The sequence below is a fragment of the Bison bison genome, unplaced genomic scaffold, assembly GCF_000754665.1.
Source record: "Bison bison bison isolate TAMUID 2011002044 unplaced genomic scaffold, Bison_UMD1.0 scf7180017864338, whole genome shotgun sequence".
NCBI lineage: Eukaryota > Metazoa > Chordata > Mammalia > Artiodactyla > Bovidae > Bison > Bison bison.
The window spans coordinates 290291-316173 of NW_011494910.1; the positions used below are offsets into that span (position 1 = coordinate 290291).

Genomic DNA, 25883 nt, shown 5'->3' on the forward strand with positions numbered 1-25883 from the left:
TGGGACTCTAAGTCCCAAATCAGAGGCTGGCAGAAGGGTGAAATGGTGGACTCAGTGTTGGAAATGGAAGAACAGTCAAGAAGAGGGTACCTTGGAGTGAGTCTTTTTGACTCACTTATCCCTGACTCAATGGACATGAGTCTGAGCAAACTTCAGGAGATAGGGAAGGACAGGGAAGCCTGACGAGCTGCAACCCATGGGGTCACAAGTATCAAATGTGACTTAGTGACTGAACAACAATCTTTGTGCCTTGTCAACTTATAAGAATAGAATTGAACATATTTCAAAATTTGCAGCCTACTTCTTTGGTTTGATCCACCTAAAATGTTTTAAGTGGGTTTGGGCATTTAGTTTGCTGCAAAACTTTTATTATCAGACCCGCCTTAGATTGTCAGACATTAAATCCTGGAATTTGAGGACCCTTACTTTATCAGATACATGCATTGCAAATATTTCCTCCCACTCTGCTGCCTCTTCTTTCTGTTGATCATTTCCTTTGCTGTGCAGAGGCTTTGACAAACAAGTGGTGGCAATGGTGTGAGGTGTTAACAATGTGGCACATCTCAGATCACCTGGAGCTGTCCTTGCTTTAGAGCTGTGAGTCATGGATCCTCTATACATGGAATTTCCCAGGCAAGAATACTGGAGTGGGCTGCCATTTCCTTCTCCAGTGATAGAGTCCACCAGAGACTTAAAAATTGTAGACCAGATCTTAGAAAATTTTACATACAAAAAGGAAGCATGGTGAGTACCTGCCTAACATGCATTTCAAGCAATTATTCTGCCTATGAAGACATCAAAAACATTATCAGTTCTTTTTTTTTCCCCCTGAATAAAATGTCTGTATCCTTCTCAACTAAAGAAAGTGAAAGTGAAAGTTGCTCAGTCGTGTCCGATTCTTTGTGACCCCATGGACTTGTCCATAGAATTCTCCAGGCCAGAATACTGGAGTGGGTAGCCTTTCCCTTCTCCAGGGAATCATCCCAACCCAGGGATCAAACCCATGTATCCCGCATTGCATGCAGATTCTTTACCAGTTGAGCCACAAGGGAAACCCTCTCAACTAAACTCCTAGCTTTAAAATAACAGTAGTTGGAGTTGCCCTAAGAGCTTAAAACCAGTTGCCTATATGACCATATTCAACATACGAAAAGAAGGTAGTTACTAGCATCCAGACCTATTCAATTTTGCAAATTAGAAATACCAGATCATGGGACTTTCCTGGTGGTCCAGGGACTAAGAGTCTGCACTCCCAATTCAGGGATCCTGGCTTTGATCTCTGGTCAGGGAACTAGATTCCTCGTGCTGCAACTGAAAGGTTCTATGTGCTGCAACTAAGGTCTGGTGTAGTCAAATGAATAAATATTGAAAAACAGAAATAACAGGTCTTCCAATGTTCTGGTCTGGAGAATTCCATGGGGTCACAAAGAGTTGGACATGACTGAGTGACTTTTACTTCACCTAACATTAATAGCTCACTTTTGCTTGAATAATTTGTACACTATTCTCTCTATTCAATATGTCTAGATAAATTCTGCAATGTCTACTTTTCAAAAGATCTAAACACTCATAATATTTGAGAGCATTAAATGTAAATGGGAATAGAATATGTCAGGATTTGTGCTGGAATAGGAATGACACAAATATTTCAGCCAATTTCTCACAATGATCTTTCCTCAAATTTTTTAAAGTAATGCATTAAAGTTAGATTGCCTTCTAATTTTGCTGAAGACTAAAATTTTGGAAGTTTTATCTTTTAAGGTGATTTGCTAGCCAATATGGTAGTTTTCAACATGATCCCAGGTCTTCAGTTATCCAGGTATCCAAGCCCCTTTCTACTCTTCTGATTAATGGTAGAATCAATCTCTCCATGTTCTGAATGTAGACTACTTTGTGACTGGCTTTGGCTGATATAAAAGGTAGCTGAAGAGACATTGTGCCATCTTCAAGCATCTGATGGCCCTGTGGCTTTCTCAAAATCTCTTGGAATTTGCATAGTCTCTTAGAAAACTTCCATGTTGAATAAGCACAGGCTAGCCTATTGGATAATGAGCAATATGCCTTACACCCCTATTCCATGAAATAGCATTTAGCAACCTCCTGACTAGAGTGTGAGGCCTTCTTAAATCACCTAGACTGCAAAGCTGATAAAATACACATAAGTACACCAGCCAAGATCAGCCATGTCAAGATCAGATGAGGGTACTGACCTTACTGACTCATGTAATAGTGATCCATGCAATAAGCAGATGTTTTCTGTTTTTGTTTTTTAAGCTAGTGTTTTGGAGTAGCTTGTTATGCTGTCTTTAAAACCACTGACCTTCTTAATTTCTGATGTTACCACAAAGACCTTCTCAAGTCTTATCATATAGCAACTAAGCATATCAGCTTTTCTTAAATGCAACTTGATTAAAATGTGCAATTAAAAAGTTTAGACAATTTAACTTGTTGATACCATTGAATCTTTTGATATAATACTTTAATAAAACTATAGTATCTTATTTGCATAAATATAGTTCATCAAAAACTTACAACTTCGTAATTTTATTATACATTTTATTAAAATGATCATTAAATAGAATTCAATTATAAGTTTATATTTAAATTACTTAAAAAAATACCTGCCCTGCCTTTAAGATTTAGGTAAATAGATAAGCAGAGAGTTCATTTTGCCCAGATGATATAAAACATCACTGCCCATGCTGTTCTTTATAGATGTCTTATTATTCTTCCTGTAATGGAACTCTCTCCCTCAGGGAGATGCATTTTAAAACTGGCAATACTTTAAGGGTATACGAAGAACAACAACAAAAAAAAATAGATACTAAATAGATATAATCATCAATCCACTAATATCTAATTTCAAAACATCACTGTATAGTCTAAAATGCCTGTGTAAAGTCCTTATTTTTTGAGAAAAAAAAAAGATATATAAACCAGAGAGAAACAAGAAGTCATGTCAAGGGTTGGAAAAATCTTGATTAACTGATGCTTATGTCAGAAACTTTCTCTATCTCCTTTATATTTTAATAAAACTTTATTACACACACACACACACAAAGATAATGTCAGGATTTCTGGAAAGCAGTACTTCATAGCACTCTTATGTTTTAAGTTTTGGGAGTTTGTTTTTGCTTTTCTAATTGAGATAATTCACGGGGTAATACATGAATGAATAAGAGGAATCCTTGTTTCTGAAAAACGAAATTACATGGAATTCTTGAATGTTTGGTATATTCATGGGCACACACAACAGACTCTCCTTTGAGCACTGTTGGTTGAAGGAGAGGTTATGCAGTCAGATAAGAAGTGACTTGGGAGAGATCCTTCAGGCAGACTCATTAAACGGTCTCTGCGTTGAGCAGGGAGCACGGTTTCCAGCACCATCAGTAGCTTTGCTCTTCCTAACACAGGGCCAGATGGCAAAAACCAAAGAGCAACATATGAGCTCATTCTATCAGTGATTGCACTTATGACTTTGTGCAAGTTACAGCTGCCAGTGTCTAAGTCATCTTAGATGCTGCATAGCAGTAATCATCTCACTTATTTTTATAGCTATAATCATCTCACTTATTTTTATAAAGATGAAAGGTGTGGGTGGTTGCATTCAGAAGAGTACACAGCACACACAAAGTGATCAGCAAATGTGAGCAATTGCTGTTATTCTCAGCAAAGGCGGATCATTATTTCCACCCCTTCCTGGTATTCGGTAGAATGCTATTGTGACTTCAAACCCTATGTCCTCCAGAAAGGAGTTCTAAGTGTAAGACTGGCACAGTTTATAAGACTTATCCACATATTTCATAATGGCAACATAATCCCTGGTTCAGAGGGCAATGTTTGAAAGCAGCAAAAAATGCTCTGCAGTTCATCATGACATCTGAAAGGAATTGTGTTGAACTGTAATAACATGTATCAACTTGGGGCTTTCCAGGTGGCTCAGTGGATAAAGAATCCACCTGCAATTCAGGAGACACAGGTTCAAATCCCTGGGTCAGGAAGATGCCCTGGAGGAGAGCATGGCAACCCACTCCTGTATTCTTGCCTGGAGAATCCCATGGACATAGGAGCCTGGTGGGCTATGGTCCATAGAGTAACAAAGAGTCAGACATTATTGAAGAGACTTGGTACATGAACCAGCTTTAAATAGCTTTTCCCATCTGACTGCATCTCATAAGACTCCTTAATTATTTGAGTCCCAAGATGAAGTTGTTTGCTTGATGTCTTGTTGTTGTCCCTCAGAGATCAATGATTGGTTTGGAAGCTTAAGAAATATGAGCTCCAGGGATATACACACATAAAAATGTAAAACATGTAACATTTTCCCTCATAGCCTCTTCACAAACAGGAAGCAAGATCTATCTCACAGGTTGGTTGGACTACACTCTGTTTCTGGGGGAATGGACTGAACTGTATTTCCTGAGGTGTGGAAGCTTGTTTGTTTGTCTTCTCATAAGGGTAGCATTGTTAGCCATGTATGAGAGGGGGAACAATTGTAAAAGAGGGTAGTGACGTTAGACATATTTTTAAAAGTCTGTAGTTAGCCTGTATTTATAGAGTATTTTAAGAAATGCCCAAATTTTGAGGACTCCTTTTTGAAAGTATTTTCACTTCTTGTGCTGAGAAACAATCTCGACAGGAAATGGGAACAACTCCATCTGCAGAGCCAAATATCTTGAAACAGCTGTCAGTGTAAGAGGGAAAGTGTGAGCCAACAAGGAGGAATGCTTGATTCCTCTCCCCTTCCCTCCTCCTCCCCCCTCACTTTAACTCCATCCACAGAACCTGGGAAAGACAGCAGGGAGAGTGTCCTGACAGTCACTCTGAGGCTGGGAGTTGGTGCTGAGGGGTCCTCGGAACTGTTCCAGGAGGAACACAGACATGTGAACTACCTCTGGATCAGACAGGAAAGGGATTACCTTGTCCTTGTGCCAAAGGGATTTGTAGATGTCTCTCTATAGTAATTTTCTCACATTTGATACTATTCACATTTTGGGCCAAATTATATTTTAGTCTCTTCATGTGGGGTGTGTGGAGGATGGGGGTGGGGAGGGACATGCTGCTCTGTACCTTGTAGACTATTTAGCAGCATCTCATCTGTCCAGGGGGCTTCCCTGGTGGCTCAGAGAGTAAAGAATCTGCCTGTAATGCAGAGACCCAGGTTCAGGGTCTCCCCTGGAGACAGGGATGGCTACCCACTCTAGTATTCTTGTCTGAGAAATCTCATGTATGTAGTGGCTTAGCAGGCTACAGTCCCTAGAGTTGTAAATAGTTGGACACAACTGAACACACATGCACACAGTAACCTTTTTGAAGTTATTTGAAGAATGTGGAAAATACCTGGATGTGTTGGGGTTTATGCCAGATTTCTTTCCCCCTGAAAATAACCAACTGGTGCCTCCAAATCATTTTATTGTTACTAAGGTTGAGGAGAGAAAATCCCTTCATTGGCATTTTCAATATGTCAAAAGCTTTGAATATATATCTCCTTTATTTAAAAAAAATAATAAACACAACCCTTAAAACTTTTATGTTTTGCGAGAACTCGGGCAAGATTCTTTTGTAAAGTTTATTTTTAAAGTTATCAGAGTAAAATACTTATATTTAATGTATGTTGTGAAGATCAGATATACAATGCAGCTTATGTATGCATGTATAAAATTCTGTCTGTGTAATCTGGCTTACTATGTTTTCACTTGCCATCTTATCATAATCATTTTTGGATCATTAAAACTTCTTCATGTATGGCAAAACCACTAAAATATTGTAAAGTAATTAGCCTCCAATTAAAATAAATAAATTTATATTTAAAAAAAGCAAACTTCTTCAAAAAGCTGAGTGATTTTCCATAATATGTATGCAGTATATCTTTGAACTTTTTTCCTGTTGCTGGACACTTTATTTCTAAATTTTACCTTCATAAATAATGGTGCAATGCAGCAGCAAGCATTTCTGTTAATTACGTGTTCACATAATTGTTTAGCTCTTCAAATAGAGCTAAAACAGAGGATATATTTGTCAAATAGGTCTTCATAAGGCTTGAGAGTCACAGTTACAGAATGTTAGATTTTGAATATCAGTTCCCTGAAGAATGACAGACAGTGTGTACCATAATTAACAATGCTGCTGCTGCTACTGCTAAGTCGCTTCAGTTGTGTCTGACTCTGTGCGACCCCATAGACAGCAGCCCACCACGTTCTGCCTTCCCTGGAATTCTCCAGGCAAGAATACAGGAGTGGGTTGCCATTTCCTTCTCCAATGCATCAAAGTGAAAAGTGAAAGTGAAGTCTGACTCTTTGCCACCCCATGGACTGCAGCCCACCCGGCTCCACTATACAAATTTTATAGGAAAATATATAGATTATAAAATCTGCTTTCCCAACTAAATCATATTTAAATAAACAAACACTTGTGAATTAGCAATCTTAAATAAGCATACTTCACATATTTCATTACAAAAGTAGATGACTACTATGTAATATTTTCTAAAAAAGTATCCACTGAATCCCAATACTTTGAAAAATGATTAAAGAGTAAGTCAGTAAAAAGGTATTGGAATACTTTTAATAACCATTTTATTGACCTATAGTGAATTTTCAATGCTGTGTTCCTTTCAGGTATACAGTAAATGACTGAGATATGTCTATATCTATGTAACTGTATCTATTCTGTATAGATATAGATATATTCTTTTTCAGAGTCTTCTCCATTATAAATTATTATAAGATATGGAATATAGTCCCCTTTGCAGTACAATAGGTCCTTGTTATTTATTTTATACATAGTGACTGAAATTTTCTCAGTAGTGTTCTACTCTTTGCAACCCCTTGGACTATACAGTCCGTGGGATTCTGCAGGCCAGAATACTGGAGTGGGTAGCCGTTCCCTTCTCCAGGGGATCTTCCCAACCTAGGGATCGATCCCAGGTCTCCCGCACTGCAGGCAGGTTCTTTACCAACTGAGCCACCAGGGAAGCCCTTATATATAGTGCTGAGTACATACTAATTTAATAAAAAACAATATGGATAATTAAATAATATTTGATATCTTTCTGATGATTAAGTTCTAAGCTCCAAATTGTGTATAACTAGTTTAAGGAATCATACAGGCTCATACGGAAGCAAGTCTTTCCTGTGATCTGTGTAGTAAACTACGGACTCGATGTATTTGAGTGATGCAAATTCTGAACTTTTCCTAAACTTCCCAAAAGCAATGCCTTATTTCTTTGCTATAAAATAATTCCTATATATTGTCATGTCTCTTTTAGGAGACTGCTGCTGCTGCTGCTGCTGCTTCAGTCGTGTCCAACTCTGTGCGACCCCATAGATGGCAGGCTGCCAGGCTCCCCCGTCCCTGGGATTCTTCAGGCAAGGACACTGGAGTGGGTTGCCATTTCCTTCTCTAATGCATGAAAGTGAAAAGTGAAAGTGAAGCTGCTCAGTCGTGTCCTACTCTTAGAGACCCCATGGACTGCAACATTTTCCAGGCAAGAGTACTGGAGTGGGTTGCCATTGCCTTCTCCCCTTTTAGGAGACAGTCAAAACTAAATTGGGGAAGATCTCATGGAGAATAACTATTAATATTTTTCTGCAACCACAGTAAAGTGAGGACATGGATGAGAAAAACTGCACTGCTGTGACAGACTTCATCCTCCTTGGATTCTCAGATGCCCCTGAGCTTAGAGTCTTCCTCTTCCTGCTGTTTCTTTCCATCTATGGAGTCACAGTTTGGGGAAACCTGGGCATGATTGCTCTCATTCAGGTCAGCTCTAGACTCCACACCCCCATGTACTTTTTCCTCAGCCACTTGTCCTTTGTGGATTTCTGTTACTCCACGACCATCACACCAAAGATACTAGCTAACATCTTAAATGAAGACAAAGCCATTTCCTTCCTGGAATGTGCAGTGCAGTTCTACCTGTTTTGCACATTTGTGGTAACTGAGGTCATTCTGCTGGCAGTGATGGCCTATGATCGCTTTGTGGCCATCTCTGACCCACTGCTCTATATGATCACCATGTCCCGGAATCTCTGTGTGGAGTTGGTGTCTTGTTGCTATCTCAACGGTGTTGTGTGTTCTCTGATTCACTTGTGTTTAGCTCTTCAGATCCCATCCTACAGATCAAATGTGATCAACCACTTCTTTTGTGACCTCCCCCCTCTCTTGTCTCTTGCTTGCTCTGATGTCATCGTGAATCAATTGGTGCTATACATTGTGGCCACATTCTATGAGATCATCACCATCACGGTCATCCTCATGTCCTACTTGTTTATTCTCATCACCATCCTGAGGATGCACTCTGCAGACAAAAGGCGCAAAGCTTTTTCCACCTGTGCTTCCCACCTCACTGTCATCATTGTCTTTCACGGAACAATCCTTTTCATTTATTGCCAGCCCCACTCTGGCAACAGCATGGATACTGACAAAGTGGCCACGGTGTTCTACACTGTAGTGATCCCCATGCTGAACCCCCTGATCTATAGTCTGAGGAACAAGGATGTGAAAGAAGCTCTCAGAAAAGTGATGAGCTCCAAAATATTATCCTAGAGAATATTTTCCTAGCAGGACTCAGGGTTAGAAATTGGAGGCTGATGAAAGGGTAATGATGCGTTTCAGTGTTGGAGTGAAAAGAACCGTCAAGATGTGAATAGCTATGAGTGAGTCTTTTTAATTCTCTTATCTTTGTGCCTTTTCAATTTACAAGTTTAGGATTGATTGAGAATATTTCAAAATGTGCAGCCTACTTCTTTGCTTTGATGCTATCTAAAATGTTTTAAATTGGACCATGTACTGGACTGTTAAAACACACAAATTTTATTTTCTTTAGACTTTCATGAGTTTAATGACCTAAGTATCACATTTTATTTTAACATCCATTATGAGGACTATGATTCATTTTACAATTGAACACCTGTTATTTTACAATAAGGAACACACCTTTGTCAGTTTTTACATAGAATAAGATTCCATATGTGTATATAAATATAAATATATATATATATTATCTTTACTGTTTTGTTCTTACTTCCTTTATTATTTTTTGTTTTTGTCATTGCAGTGTACAGTGGTTTTGGGGTTTCATATATTATCACATCTGAATAATAGAGACATTGATAATAATTATGTTACAGAAATTTTAGGGAAATTAAACTACATGTCAAGTGAAAATAGCTTAAGAATAGTCCTAACACATAATTGGTCATCTCTTTACGTATGTGTATATGTGTGTTTGTGTGTGTGTATGTGTGTGTGCATAGAAGTATATTGTCTATTGCACTTGATAGTTTTGTGCTTTGCAGATACTGCATTTTTACAGATTAAAGATTTCTGGCAACCCTGCATCAAGCAAGTCTATTAGCACTGTTTTTCCAACAACATTTGCTCACTCATGTGTCTGTTACATGTCACATTTTGGTAATTCTTGCACTGTTTTAAACTTTTTCATTACTGTATAAGTTATGGTGATCTGCCATCTCTGATGTTACTATTGAAAAAGATTATAACTCACTGAAAGTTTAGATGGTGGTTAGCATTTTAAAGTATTTTTCAACTAGAATATGCATATTTTTTAGTTTTTATTGATTTGCATAAAATTTTTAAATTATTCTATTTTATTTTGGCTGGTTCTTCTATGTGGCATGTGGACTTCTCTAGTTGCAGTGCTTGGGTTTAGTTCCCTGTGACATGTGGTATCTTAGTTGCCCCACAAGGGATCAAGCACAAGTCCCCTGAAAAGGACAGTGGATTCTTAACCACTGGACCACTAAGGAAGTCCCAATATATGTATATTTATTAGAAGTAATATTTCAGTGTGCACACTTAGACATATGCACACTGAAAATGTGTTGACCTGCTTTATTAATGATATTTGCCTTATTGGAAAGTGAAAGTGAAGTTGCTCATTCGTGTCCAACTCTTTGCAACCCCATGGACTGTAGCCTGCCAGGTTCTCCATCCAGGGATTTTTTTAAGGCAATATTTCCTTCTGCAGGGCATCTTCTTGACCCAGGGATCGAACCAGGGTCTCCTGCACTGCAGGCAGACTCTTTACTGTCTGAGCCACCAGGGAAGCCTAATTTGCCTTATCACAATAAAGTGAATATACCAAACCTATAATATCTCCCAGTTATGTCTATATGCTTATAAATGTATATACCTACACACTATGTAGATATATTGATAGATTATATATGTGTATGTATTGGTTGGTTGTTGTTTAGTCACTAAATCAGGTTCAGATCTTTTGCGACCCCACGGACTATAGACCATCAGATACATCTATGTATGCAATTATCTAATAGCCATTGTTATGGATAGCAGCATTTCTGACTTTTGCCTCTTTTCTCACTTTTAATTATTTCTTCAGGCTTACTTTAAAAATATGCATTTAATGTTTACTGTGACTCAAAAGTGGACTTCTGACCTCTGTGTATATTTCTTTTTGTGTCTTGATAAAATGACCTTTGTTCATCCTTCCTTTATGTGTTTAAACTTCATGTCTTCCTTCAACCTTGGTTCATATGTGCCACTATACTCTATTTGTGCTTCTATTATGTTTTATGTAAATTTCTACATTGCATTCACTTTCTCAATGAAGCATCTCTCTGTGTGTCTATACTAATGTTAGAAAGAACTACACTGGAGTTTATGAAAACCAGGATAGGTAATTTGACTCTCATTTTTTAATTTGACAAGCAATACAAACTTCTTAATTTCTGTTTCCTCAAGTTTGAACAATGGTTATTAGTGTTAATCTCTCAACATTGTACCGAGATTACATTTTGACAACATGTAGGTACTCACTGGCACTAGGAAGATACTTTACATGTGTTTCAGTAAAATCTTTGAGACCTGGAACTATTTATTCCTTTCTCTCTCACTATCACTTACATATTATAAGTTATCTTTATTTTTTATTAGATAGTTAGATGAATAAAAACTAGTATATAAACTGTATGTATATTGAGTTTAATATTAGAACTTAAAGTACCATGTTGACTTTTAAGATTGTAAATTGGTTCAAAATTATTCCATGTTGAATATGTTGTACATGGTGTGTTATATGAGGCAGGTCCACTTAGGAAAAGAAATCCCTAGTGAGGTTGAATATGTGGAATGTTAGATTTTGGAAGCCTGGAGAGATGAAGAATGTGTTCTTTTAATGGTATTTTATTTATTTAATTATTTTGGTTGTGTTGGGTCTTCGTTGCTTCATGCAGGCTTCTCTAGTTGCAGTCCGTGGACTCCTCTTGTAGCACATAGGCTGTCTCGTTATAGTGTGTGGGCTTAGTTGCCCCGTGGCATATGAGATCTTAGCTCCCCGCCCAGGGATTGAACCTGTGGTGCCTACATTGGAGGTATGCTCTTAACCACTGGACCACCAAGGCAGTCTCTGATTTAATGATTACTAACTTCAGAAAGCAGCTATCACTCCTTGTGTGTGCGGACAATAGGGAAGAAGCATCCTTGTCAGAATCTCAGAGGTTGGAGGACATGCTCTGCTCATCTGATATGAGGCTTATGAGGAAGAGACAGAGCTTTAAGGGTGTCTACACGTTTCAGCTTCTAGGCACAGGCCCCGTTGGTCTTTGGTCCCTGGGACAAGCCAGACTGCTGCTTTTGCTTCTGAGTAGAGTATGGTAAGAAACTGGAAAGCAAGAAGACATTTCTTTCTTTTCTCCTTCCCATTTCCTTTGAACTTTTCCTCCTTTTCCTCCCCCTCCCCTTTCTCTTTTTTTCTGCCTTTGGCTGAACCTAAAGGTAAGCCTTTTCTGAGGCTCCAAAATCACTGCAGATGGTGATTGCAGCCATGAAATTAAAAGAGGCTTACTCCTTGGAAGGAAAGTTATGACCAACCTAGATAGCATATTAAAAAGCAGAGACATTACTTTGTCAAAAAAGGTCTGTCTAGTCAAGGCTATGGTTTTTCCAGTGGTCATGTATGGATGTAAGAGTTGGACTATAAAGAAAGCTGAGCACCAAAGAATTGATGCTTTTGAACCATGATGTTGGAGAAGACTCTTGAGAGTCCCTTGGACTGCAAGGAGATCCAACCAGTCCATCCTAAAGGAGATCAGTCCTGGGTGTTCATTGGAAGGACTGATGCTGAAGCTGAAACTGCAATACTTTGGCCACCTGATGCGAAGAGCTGACTCATTGGAAAAGACTCTGATGCTGGGAAAAATTGAGGGCAGGATGAGAAGGGGATGGCAGAGGATAAGATGGTTGGATGGCATCACCGACTCAATGGACGTGAGAGTGGGTGGACTCTGGCAGTTGTTGGTGGACAGGGAGGCCTGGCATGCTGCAGTTCATAGGGTTGCAAAGAGTTGGACACAACTGAGCAACTGATCTGAATTGAACTGAAAGGTAAGCCAGTTAACAAGTGCATCTGGGGATTCAGATAGCAAGTCCCAGCAGCAATATTGTGGCCCAAAGAATCAAAGAGTAGACATGAAAATATGACAAAAGGCTACAACCATAACTTTTTAGGGATTGCAGTACACAACGCAGAGTTTCTTTTTCTAACCTGTTCTCATTTCACTTAGTGTGTGTGTGTGTGCGCACGTGCATGCGCGCGCGCGCACGCACACTCAGTCACTTATATGTGTCCCACTCTTTGTGACCCCCACGGACTGTAGCCTGCCAGGCTCCTCTGTCCATGGGCCTTTTCAGGTAACAATACTGCAGTGGGTTGCCATTTCCTCCTCCAGAGGATGTTCCTGACCCAGGGGCCGAACTCACATCTCTTGGATTGGCAGGCAGATTCTTTACCACTGTGCCAGTTGGGAAGCTCCACTTACTGTATAAATCTCTCAGTAACTGAATATTCAAGTAGTCCTCAAGCCTTTTATCTTCATTTTATTATTTTAATTATAGATACATTATACTTTATTCTTTGTAATATTTATAAACCAAAGATGACAGAGTGTGGTGGTCATCTTTTAAGACCTAAGTAAAGTTCCATAGTTCCATATTGTACAAAAAATGTCATAATTTCCTTATAATTTCTAAAGTAAGAATTGCTATATTTTCTTGGGTTGCTTTGCTTTGTTGTTGTTGTTGTTGTTATGGGTTTTGTTTTTTAGGCTTTGCTATAAGGCATACAGGATCTCAGTTCCTGGACCAGGGTTGGAAACTGTGCCCTCTGCAGTGGAAACTCAGAGTCTCCTTAGTTGATTTTAGACTTAGTAACTAAATGAAGTTTTCCTGGGCAACTTGTTCCAAAAGGAATTTTAGCCATCAAAAATAAATATTCTTTGAAGCTGGTGACTTTGTTGATCAGATAGAATGGAAAGAGTGATTCAGAATTGTGGAAGGGAGCGAAAGAAATATATAAATCACAGGACCATGGAAATATAGATAAAGCATTCAACTTTATTTCTATATTTATACCTTGTGTCAAGTAAAATCATGTGTTCAAAGTACACAGATCAGCAAGAAAAAGTGTATAAAGAAACATTTCTCGCTAATAATATATTTTAGATAAAATAAGACTTCAGAAAACATCCTCACATGGATTTATGGGTTATTTCCTATGTGAACCTAAAAATTAGAAGCAATGGAGAAAAACAACAGCAAGAGAAATTTAAAAGATGGAAGCATTTTAATGTTCAATGATGTCCTTTCTTACCTGTTCACTTTGCTTACATTTCCATTGGGTGTTCAAGTTTTTCAAAATAATTTATAAAACATTTTACACCTTAAAATTGCCAACCTCTATGAAGAATATTTACAAAATATCATAGTTTGGTAACATTTAATTTTATGTATCAGGCATGCTTTTCGATATGTAGTTTACTTTGTAGTTGGTTTTTGTTTTGTTTTCAATATGCAGTCTAGATTTTTATGTACTTACATTTACTTTTAGTGATTTAAAGAACAAATGCAGTGAAAATAAATCCAGCTCCATTCTATATTTTATCTCAAATTTGGATGATATTTGAACTCAAATTTTGGTAAGTATTAAGCTTATGGGTTTTTTGTTGTTGTTTTATACTTTGTTAAGTTAAACAGTACTTGTAAACAAATTGTGTAGCTCTCATCGCCAAACTATATAGAAATGTTCACAACATCATTTACTGAGAATGATTTCTTTCCCTGTTGGTATGTAACATATCCGGTAACATTTATTAAATTATGATCTTAGTGTTGATACTTCTATCAGACCCTGGGTAATATCCAACAGTCCCTATTCCATCTTCTTTTCTTTTTCTTTACTAAAGAATGAAGGATATATTATTTAACAATTGGCTTCCATGGTGGCTCAGATGGTAAGGAATCTGCCTGCAATGAAGGAGACTTGAGTAGTATTATATAACATTCAAAGTACAAAGTCTTCTCTGCAGCACCCAGTGGTGTTATACAAGGTTATAACATATACTATTTTCTATCAGAAACTGTCATATTAATACATGAACAGAACTATATTATTCCTCTAGCTGGATACAGTAATCCTCAGTGAGGGTGAGGAGATAACATTTATAAACCACACACAAAATTAAATATTACAATGAATGTAAATAAGTTGCAGAGTTCCTTGTAAATGTTTTGCCATCAATGTTGATCATATTCAATATTCAAGCTACAAAAAAGAAAATTAACTTAATTGTATGTGCACTTGCTCATGCCAGATTAAATATGTATTTATTTATCAGAACATTAAAGTGTACACCTGAAATATATACAATTTTTGCTTGTCAATTGTACTTCAGTAAGTCTAGAAAAAATTTAAAAGAATAAAACAATATACTAAAAGTGTATTTACTTATTAGTAAGCATAACTTTTGCTGTCTCTTGTTACTATACAAAATGTTTGGATTCTACCTCAGTGATCATGGAGCATGGGGAGAAGACATTGACAATTTTGATCAATTTTCATATAAAATATTTCTAAAGCTGCTGTTTGTTTTTCAAGAAATCAGAATTTCATCAGAAAACAATCATTAATTCTAATTGCTTGTTCTGAGGCTTCCAAAGAACAAGGCAGGGAGTTTTCTCTAGGGTCTTGTTGACACCAGGAATAGAAGAGACATGAGAGTCCTCTCCCCTAAATCAGTGACTGTCCAGAGGCTGGAGGGGAGGCTGCCCTTCCCACCTGCAGGTTCTTTCCCGTGTAAGGTGATCTAGAAGATATCTTAGGCTTGTCAGTTCTTTATAAGGAAAATTATTTTAGGGAAAGTTTGAGCCCCTGCAAATGTTATGTTTTTAGAACAGGAAGGCCATACTTTCTACGGAGCTCTGAAGAGGGTCCTTGGTGTAACTGAGCTTCTTCATAGTCTCCTGGACAAGTGTTTCCTGGGAGGAGAGGGACAGAGGGGCCTGAGAGTTTTTAGTTATGTGGCTCTGTGCTTCTGTGACTTTTCAGACAATAGGGAGGTATTTACATAAAACTGAACTGAAAGAATGAAATGAACCTTCTGGAGAAATATAATCAATAGGACTAGCTCTAAACAAGATTTTAGAGCAGGGGGAAAAATATGTCAGCTCAAAAAAGCAAAATGAAAAAAAAATTAGGAAGAAATCATAAGAAAGAAGTTTTATTTTTTTTAATTTACATATATATATATTTTTTATTTTATTTTTAATTTTACAATATTGTATTGGTTTTGCCATATATCAACATGAATCTGCCACAGGTATACATGTGTTCCCCATCCTGAACCCTCCTCCTTCCTCTCTCCCCATACCATCCCTCTGGGTCGTCCCAGTGCACCAGCCCCAAGCATCCAGTATCGTGCATCGAACCTGGACTGGCAACTCATTTCATATATGATATTATACATGTTTCAATGCCATTCTCCCAAATCATCCCACCCTCTCCCTTTCCCACAGAGTCCAAAAGACTGTTCTATACATCAGTGTCTCTTTTGCTGTCTCGTATACAGGGTTATCGTTACCATCTTTCTAAATTCCATATATATGCGTTAGTATACTGTATTGGTGTTTTTCTTTCTGGCTTACTTCACTCTGTATAATAGGCTCCAGTTTCATCCACCCCATTAGAACTGATCCAAATGTTTTTTTTTTTAATGGCTGAGTAATACTCCATTGTGTATATGTACCACCGCTTTCTTATCCATTCATCTGCTGATGGACATCTAGGTTGCTTCCATGTCCTGGCTATTATAAACAGTGCTGCGATGAACATTGGGGTACAAGTGTCTCTTTCCCTTCTGGTTTCCTCAATGTGTATGCCCAGCAGTGGGATTGCTGGATCATAAGGCAGTTCTATTTCCAGTTTTTTAAGGAATCTCCACATTATTCTCCATAGTGGCTGTACTAGTTTGCATTCCCACCAACAGTGTAAGAGGGTTCCCTTTTCTCCACACCCTCTTCAGCATTTATTGCTTGTAGACTTTTGGATCACAGCCATTCTGGCTTGCATGAAATGGTACCTCATAGTGGTTTTGATTTACATTTCTCTGATAATGAGTGATGTTGAGCATCTTTTCATGTGTTTGTTAGCCATCCGTATGTCTTCTTTGGAAAAAATGTCTATTTAGTTCTTTGGCCCATTTTTTGATTGCATCATTTATTTTTCTGGAACGGGGCTGTAGGAGTTGCCTGTATATTTTTGAGATTAGTTGTTTGTCAGTTGCTTCATTTGCTATTATTTTCTCCCATTCTGAAGGCTGTCTTTTCACCTTGCTTATAGTTTTCTTTGTTGTGCAGAAGGTTTTAATTTTAATTAGGTCCCATTTGTTTATTTTTGCTTTTATTTCCAATATTCTGGGAGGTGGGTCATAGAGGATCCTGCTGTGATGTATGTTGGAGAGTGTTTTGCCTATGTTCTCCTCTAGGAGTTTTATAGTTTTTGGTCTTACATTTAGATCTTTAATCCATTTTGAGTTTATTTTTGTGTATGGTGTTAGAAAGTGTTCTAGTTTCATTCTTTTACAAGTGGTTGACCAGTTTTCCCAGCACCACTTGTTAAAGAGATTGTTTTTAATCCATTGTATATTCTTGCCTCCTTTGTCAAAGATAAGGTGTCCACAGGTGCGTGGATTTATCTCTGGGCTTTCTATTTTGTTCCATTGATCTATATTTCCGTCTTTGTGCCAGTACCATACTGTCTTGATGACTGTGGCTTTGTAAAAGAGCCTGAAGTCAGGCAGGTTGATTTCTCCAATTCCATTCTAGAAAGAAGATTTTAGACCATTCTTCCCAGATCCAAAGATAAACTAAATTGTTTAATCCATATGATAACATCATTTGGGAGATAAGAAATAGTTTTAAGTCAAACAGAAGAAAAATGAATAGCTACCAGAATAAAAGAAACAAGACAGTAGTTCTCAATTACAGGCAATTATGCACCTTCTCTCCCCTCCCAAGTGTACACATGACAATATCTGGAGATCTTTTTTATTGCCACAATGGAGAGACCAGGGGGAGGGTGATGCTGTCATAGAGGCCAGAGATGCTGCTAGATGTGGTACCTGGAACAGTGTAGGTACCCATAAAAAAGAATAAATCAGCACAAAATATCAATAGTGCTGAGTTTGAGAAATTCTGAGAAAGGTCACTAGTAAAGAATTTTATAATAGTGAGAATTAATTTGGAAAGATCACCTTCTGACTGATCCTTAAATCCTTGGATATCTGAACATGCAGGACCATCAAGAGTCCTGCTACATGGGACCTCTAACCTTTAATGCTGAAACATCTAGAGTCACTTGGTTCTAGGGATGTGGAAATAGAGATGACCTTTTACCAGATATATTAGTCTGAGCAAGAAGTCTTCATTATTTGATGGGGGGAATTTCTGGCAGGCAAGACCCTATTGTTCTAAAACAAGGAAGTTCCAAGTGGAATGTATTGTTCACTATAACATTCTAAATTCTTCTAGATATAAGGTTGACAGATTTAGCAATCAAAAATACAGAATGGTAAATTTACTTTGAACTTCTAATAAGCAATGAATGTTTAGTATGAAAACCTCCATAGAATAGTTGGGATGCATTTATAGCATTAATTCAGTATCTCCCTGAGATTCAAATGTAACTGGGCTTCCTGTCTATGTGCCAGTTTAAGAAATCCATCCTTTTTTTTTTTTTCTATATTAAGAACTCCTTTATTTTAAGTGTCATCAGAGTGTGGAGAATCTCAATTTTCATCCATGCTTCTGACAATATGAGTATTCTAGGTGCCTAAGGAAGAGAGACCCCACTCCAGTACTCTTGCCTGGAAAATCCATGGATGGAGGAGCCTGGTAGGCTGCAGTCCATGGGGTCGCTAAGAGTCAGACACGACTGAGCAACTTCACTTTCACTTTTATCTTTCATGCATTGGAGAAGGAAATGGCAACCCACTCCAATATTCTTGCCTGGAGAATCCCAGGGACGGGGGAGCCTGGTGGGCTGCCGTCTATGGGCTCGCACAGAGTCGGACACGACTGAAGCAACTTAGCAGCAGCAGCAGCAGCAGCAGCAAGGAAGAGAGAATCATCTAGACAAGTGTCAATATTTAGGACTTTTAACCATATTTATTTCTAAAAAGGGCTTTCCCTAACATCCATTCTTTATGTTCCATCTTTACACAGATCTTCAGAAGATCTCTGCAGCCCTCACATAAATATTGGACTAACTTTTATATCTTTATAGAGTGAAGTTTGTCTTTAAAGTGGCCAAAAGAATTAGCAAAATGAGCAGTAAAATGTGATCTTAACAAAGTAGAAATGCTCATCTCAATCTGTGATGTGAATCACAGCCTGTTTGGAGATGGGTGTGTCACTGGGAAATAAGGAACGTGGGCTCTAGCTACAGTTGAGCTTCAATGCCTGTATGTCACTAGGCAAGTCATAGCTTCTTCAAGTTTCTGTTGCTCACATGTAAAAAAGGCCACTCAATAGGTATTATTTCCCGAAAGCTGTAAATCATTATTTAATTTGCTAGCTGAACTTTTCAGTCAAAAAAGAGGAATGATGATTAAAGTCCTAATCACATATTTAAAATATGAGCTTAAGTAAGTATAGGTTTCCTGGTGGCTCAATGGTAAAGGATCCACCTGCCAATGCAGGAGACCCAGATTCGATCCCTGGGTGAGGAAGATCCCCTGGAGAAGGAAATGGCAACCCACTCTAGTATTCTTGCCTGGGAAATCCAGTGGATAGAGGAGTCTGGTGGGCTGCAGTCCATGGGGTTGCAGAGTCAGACAGGACTTACCATTAAACGGCAAAAAATAAGTTGTTGTTACTTACCACACAGACTAATCTTTGTTTACATCACAAATATGCACATATTTTATGTAAAACTTAATTCTGATTATAGAAGTTATTTCAAGTGTTTTCACTTTTTATTAATAATGGTATCAGTTAAAAGTATTTCATTTTGCAGAATTCATGGAAATCAGTATTAGAATGTCTCACGTGAGGATTTGATTACATGTTACAAACAAAATTGCTTGATTTATAATTATTACATTTGTATGTCATTAAAATTTTATTTCTGAACTTGAACAGAATAAAGTTTCATAATTTTTGAGGAAAAAAAAGTAACTAGTAATTCTTTTCTGAAGCTGCAGCTATTTTTTCCTTGGCTCATGAACCGTTATCAGGATTCATTTCATATCCCCTCTGCACAGGGCACAGCTAAGCATGCTTTATGTGTCACTCACTCTTCTAATATATTATTTCCAAGACAGATTTTCAGATCTGTCCATCAGGAAGCATGTCTTTGACCAAGAGAAATACAACTGTTGGGCCACATTCCCCCTCTTGGGTTTCTCAGACTACCCAGAACTGCAAGCCCCCCTCTTCCTGGTATTTCTGGCCATCTACAACTTCAGCATAGCAGGGAACCTTGGGATGATGGTCATCATCAAAGTTAACCCCAAACTGCACACCCCCATGTACTTTTTTCTCAGCCACCTCTCATTTGTGGATTTCTGCTATTCTTCCATCATTGCCCCCAAGATGCCAGTGAACCTACTTGCAGAAGACAGAACCATTTCATTTTGGGGATGTATGGTGCAGTTCTTTCTCGTTTGCACCTTTGTGGTGACTGAATTAATTCTGTTTGCTGTGATGGCCTATAACGGCTTCGTGGCTATTTGCAACCCTCTTCTCTACACAGTCGTCATGTCCCAGAGACTCTGTGCCATGTTAGTGGTCGTGTCATATGCATGGGGAGTGGCTTGCTCCTTGACTCTCACGTTTGCTGTTGTCAAATTATCTTTTCATGGTTTCAACACAATCACTTCTGTGAGCTTTCTTCCTTGATTTCCCTCTCTTATTCTGATTCTTATCTCAGCCAGCTGCTTCTTTTCACTGTTGCCACCTTTAATGAGGTGATCACATTGCTCGTCATTCTCATGTCTTGCATGTTCATTGTTGTCACCACCTTGAAGATGCAATCGGCTGGTGGTCGTCGCAAAGCCTTCTCCACTGGCGCCTCCCGCCTGACCGCCATCAGCATCTTCCCAAGCACCATCCTCTTCCTCTACTGTGTGCCCAACTCCACACCCTCGAGGCACACAGTCAAAGTGGTGTCTGTGTTCTACACAGCGGTCATCCCCATGTTGAATCCCCTGATATACAGTCTGAGAAATAAAGATGTCAAGGACACAGTCAGCAAACTACTGAAAACAAAATTGTTTTCACATTGAAGGCATGTAACTGCTAAATATTTACTTTGGTTATTAAAGAACACTTTTCTGATTTTGAATGGATTATGTGTCAAAAATTCACTTAAAAAATCACTTTATATTAGAAAAACAAAAACACAATGGAAAAAATATGAGTTTTACATCAGGAGACTATACCTGGCTCTGACTAAATTTGTCAGAGAATATGGATTGACCTGACTCAGTCATTATCTACAAAACCAATTTAATATGATTTTGTTCATAAAGTGGTATATAGAACAAAAATATAGATAATATATCAAACATATTGTATATGTGCAGTAAACTCTAGTTCTGTTATTCCTCATGACTAACAAGTAGTCTTAAATAAATGACTAATTTAGTACTTTAAATTTGGTGAATAGATGATAGGGAAAGATATAGTTTTACTTTCAAGAACCTCCCAAGCCAGTGGTGTTAGTTAATATCATAATACAGTTGGTGGGAAGAGACTGTAAAAAATCATTAGTGGCTATCATGCATCTTTTACTTGGCCTTGAAGGATAGACAGATTTTTAAAGAGAAACAAAAGAGAATGACGTTAAGTTTTATTTGGAACTGAGAGTTGGACTGTGAAGAAAGCTGAGCTCCGAAGAATTGATGCTTTTTAACTGTGATGTTGCAGAAGACTGTTGAGAGTCCCTTGGACTGCAAAGAGATCCGACCAGTCCATTCTAAAGGAGATCAGTCCTGGGTGTTGGAGGGACTGATGCTGAAGCTGAAACTGCAATACTTTGGCCACCTCACACGAAGAGTTGACTCATTGGAAAAGACTCAGATTCTGGGAGGGATTGGGGGCAGGAGGAGCAGGGGATGACAGAGGATGAGATGGCTGGATGGCATCACTGACTTGATGGACATGAGTCTGAGTAAACTCCGGGAGTTGGTGATGGACAGGGAGGCCTGGTGTGCTGCGTTTTATGGAGTTGCAAAGAGTCAGACACGACTGAGCGGCTGAACTGAACTGAACTGAAAGAACATAATGGTCAAGTGTCAATGAGTTAAACATATTTTAAGCTATTATTTTATGTCATATGCCTACCAGGTATCTTGCTAGGTGCTTGAAGAAATGAAATTTTACATACATTGTAGCTACAATTCTAACTTATTTTGGAAGAAAGTCTCAGTATAGAGAATGAAAGAATTTACAAGAGGCTTAAGAAAATTAGCTTGCTTCTTAAATACTGAGAACAAAAACAGATACTTTATACATGTTGTATGTTTTGTGTTGCCTGCCTATCACTTCCCAATCATTATACATATATTATTACTTCACATGGCAGTTTGATCAAGCCTGTATCTTAGTTCTCCTTAACAGGACTCTCTAGAAAGTCTCCATAAAACAATTGAGTAGATTTTCTGTAAAAATTGGGAGCTAATAGCTTTCCTGGGACTTGAACATTGCTTTAAAATAGCTCTAATTTTTAAGTATAATCTAAACATTGAAATAATCTAATCTATACGGTTGTGTATATCAGGGAGGATTACATTTTCCTCTAAGCAATGTGATATTTAGGGGCTTCCCTGATAGCTCAGTTGGTAAAGAATCCACCTGCAAAGCAGGAAATCCAAGTTCAATTCCTGGGTCAGCAAGATCCACTGGAGAAGGGAAAGGCTACCCACTCTAGTATTCTGGCCTGGAGAATTTCATGAATTGTGCTCCATGGGGTCGCAAAGAGTTGGACATTACTGAGCAACTTTCACTTTCACCCTCATAGGCACATATATCTAATTTGAAATTAACAATCATTTCTATATTTTCTTTCATCTGTTGACTTATCAGTTTTGCTAGAATTACTTACACATCTGTTTTGTGTTCTATAATCTTTGTATTTGAATGAAATTTCAAACCTTTTGAGAAAAATATTAAGAGAAATAATTCTATTTCCATGAGGATGAAGTAAAAACTTGAAAACAGTTCAATGAGGTAATTTCAAATGCTTATATGATTTCAAACTTACAAGGGTGAATTATGTAAATCACTTTTTTCTGGTTAACATTTTGATATGTAGTGATAACCAACATTATTTTATATATTCATAAATAAAATATATTCTTCTACAAATCATTGCTTACTTGATATTTACATTAACTAGAATATCAGTGGAAAGTAGCAGAAATGTTATATTAACCTTGACTCAAATCAATAATAAATAATCCATTTTCAGGGCATAAATTTTCATGTTTCTTATCTATCTTGACAAAGGATGACTAATTTTTTTGATTAATTCAGAGACACAATTCCTTTATTCTTATTCTGAAAAAATGGAAATACATATTACTTAAGTCCTCTGATCGTGATTTAAAAATCAGTGTGTGGTATAATCAAGATGATTATTTAATATGGAAACACTACAGGCATTGATGCTCTTCAGTACATACTGATGTAAAATTCCATACTCTTCTATTATTTAACTTTAGATTTCAATTAGTTTTTGGTAACTCCTATAGCTGTGTAGAGTGTAATTTACATTGATGTTACTCATTTTTTTAACTCATGTGCCTCTAAAATGAGTGACTTAAACTGCTTTCTAAAGAAATCTCAATTATGAAGATGTATTGAGTTAAATATACAATGGCAGAAAGCATCTCATGCATGATTTATATTGATATAAAACAAAGTAGAAAGTAGACTTTAGAACAAGAAATATTACTAAGAATAAAGAGGGCATAAAATGATGAAGCTATGGCTTTATCATGGATTAGCTTCTTATTATTAGTCTAAAACTTAAGGAAGGAAATTTTCCAAGTTGATTTTTCTGTTTTAACTCTGAAGTAGGCAAAACACTCAATTTTTGTTGCTATTATTGCTACAATTTGTTTTTGTTTTGTTTTGCTTCGATTTGTTGTTTGGTCAGGCAATAAAAAAGAGTATGACTTCAGGAAAGTGATATGTTTTCAATTTAAAGAACTGGAGAATTTTCTATTTTAAAGAAATTAGCTCAAGGTATGGAGAATATGCACTTCCCAGCTGGCGCTAGTGGTAAAGAACCCACCTGCCAGTGCAAGAGAAGTAAAAGACTTGAGTTCAATCACAGAGTCTGGAAGATCCCCTGGAGGAGGGCATAGCAACCCTCTCCAGTATTCTTGTCTGGAGAATCCCATGGACAGAGGAGCCTGATGGGCCACAGCCCATGGGGGTCTCAAAGAGTCGGGCATGACTGAGTGACTTGGCATGCATGCATAGAGAATATACCAGGTATACTGGATACCAAGATTTCCAGTACTTGAATCAATCTCATTACTGTATATATGAAAGCATGTTATAATTCTCCTGCTGCTAGGAAGGAGGGCAGAGAATAAAATTGCCTGATTTTCATTTGTTTTTGTTTTTTTTTTCCTCAGGAAAATGTCTGAATGGTAGATCCTACTTACATAGAAACTGCACTGTAGTACTTGAGAGACCTTGGGGAAGTTTTTAGTTGCCTTTCTTAATATGGATAAAGGAGTTATCTTTTTAGGGTTGTAGCCAAATGCGAGTGATAACATATGATATCTCTGTCATTCATATCTCTACATATACATCTTCACTTACATCTGCGTATATACACTACATGTGCAATTTGATATCTTTATTTTTTAAATTAACCATATTTTTAAAAATGCAAAACCATAATTTTAAATAACATGATCATTTTCTACCCAAGATATGATGCCCTATAGTTTTAAAAAAAAAGTTCTATTTTTCTACTGTTAACTTTCCCTATAGTTAGAATTCTAAACAATGTTACATTGTAGCTTTGGAGATATTTTTTTCTCAATTTTATCAAAATGTAATTAAATTATTTCTTTTAATAACTAACAAAGAATAAGTCCACCTGCAATTTGGGAGACCTGAGTTTGATCCCCGGGTTGGGAAGATATCCTGGAAAAAAGAATGGCTATCCACTCCTATATTCTTGCCTGGAAAATTTAATGTACAGAGGAGCCTGGCAGGCTACAGCCCATGGGGTCACAAAGAGTTGGACATGATGGGGAGACCCACTTTCACTGTCAAGAAAAAAAATCTCATTTAAAAATCATATAGCTTTTATGGTTTTCAAGGCTAAGACTTGGGAAATATGTTACCAGTGGCTTTCCAGAAAAATGTGTACCAGAGTTACATCTTTCTCAGTCCTTATTGACACTGACCACTACTATTATAATTAATTAAATCCCTTTTTTAATTTGATAGGTAAAAGTGATGATGATCTTCAGCATATATTGAAATTCTCTTTTGTATATTCTGCACAATTCCAAATGTAACTGTCCTTATGAGCCACTAATTTCAAAGAGATGGGTTATACTCCCCAACAAGGGAATTGTACAAACCAACTGCGAATTTATGTGACTGATAACTGAATAGAACAATTAGCTTGGATTATATAGGATCATAAAAGCTGTCACCCTACTTTGGCAGACTTACGACATTTCCCAAAGTAAGAGTTGATCTCTTTCAGGCTCTAAATTAGATCACTGATTATGTTTCAAGGTCCAACAAAATACCTAACTGAATTCATCAGGTCAATTTATTTTGATAGATTAAAGTTTGGAATTACATTGATTTCTTCTCATACTCGAATTTTAATCTTTTAGTCAGTGGGATCCACTGGGACATTAGACATTGTGAGTTATTTGATGATTGTGTTTCAAAGAGTGTTCAATAAAAATAAAAAATAAAACAAAAAAAAGTGATGCCTATAATTTTCTGAAGTTAATATAAACATATTTTCTCCCTTATTCTTTTTTTTTTTTTCAGAAGAAAAAAAAAAAATTGTCATTTGGTTTCCCAGACCTGACATATAGTAGAAAGCACTCCTGTGGGAGAGTCCATTGTCACTGAATCATCCGAAGCTCCTAAACTCAGAATCTTTATCTTCCTGCTCTTCCTCAAAGATGCCATCACAGCTTTGGCCTGAGCATCACTGCACCAATTTAAGGCTATACCAGTTTATTCCACCATCCTAGTATAGCTTATTAATTGTTTGATAAATTGCTTTGAGCAGGTTAAATAAAATTAGATGGCAAATATATAATACAATTTTACATATAATAACATAGCATTTTGTGAGCCACAATATAATAATATGTTTCCCTGAGACATTCTTAACGTGTAGAAAAACATGACATCACTTAATTTTGTGTTTAAAAAGTTTCTCAGTCTCAGTAAAACTGTAATTATGCAGTAAATATTCCCAGTGGGAGTGAGGTATCAGTGTGTGTTCCTGGGATCTGATGTGAAATCAGAAAACTAGTCTCAAAAGCCTCAGAGAAATATAAAAG

At 37.3% G+C, this 25883-nt stretch overlaps 2 protein-coding genes across 2 annotated transcripts; both read left to right on the plus strand.

Moving 5' to 3' along the window:
* Nucleotides 1-7611: 7611 nt before the first annotated feature.
* Nucleotides 7612-8547, plus strand: LOC104998849 (olfactory receptor 5L1-like). The gene has a single exon (XM_010854245.1). It carries the CDS (start codon nt 7612-7614, stop codon nt 8545-8547), a length of 936 nt encoding a protein of 311 aa, XP_010852547.1.
* An 11119-nt stretch (nt 8548-19666) lies between these two features.
* On the plus strand, nt 19667-20603 carry LOC104998774 (olfactory receptor 5D16-like). The gene is given in 3 exon segments (XM_010854111.1): nt 19667-19693; nt 19696-20191; nt 20194-20603. Coding segments are annotated over 3 exon segments (933 nt in total).
* Nucleotides 20604-25883: the final 5280 nt, after the last annotated feature.

Excerpts from the sequence above, each read along its gene's own strand:
- LOC104998849 (XM_010854245.1), top strand. The coding sequence starts at position 7,612 with ATGGATGAGAAAAACTGCACTGCTGTGACAGACTTCATCCTCCTTGGA.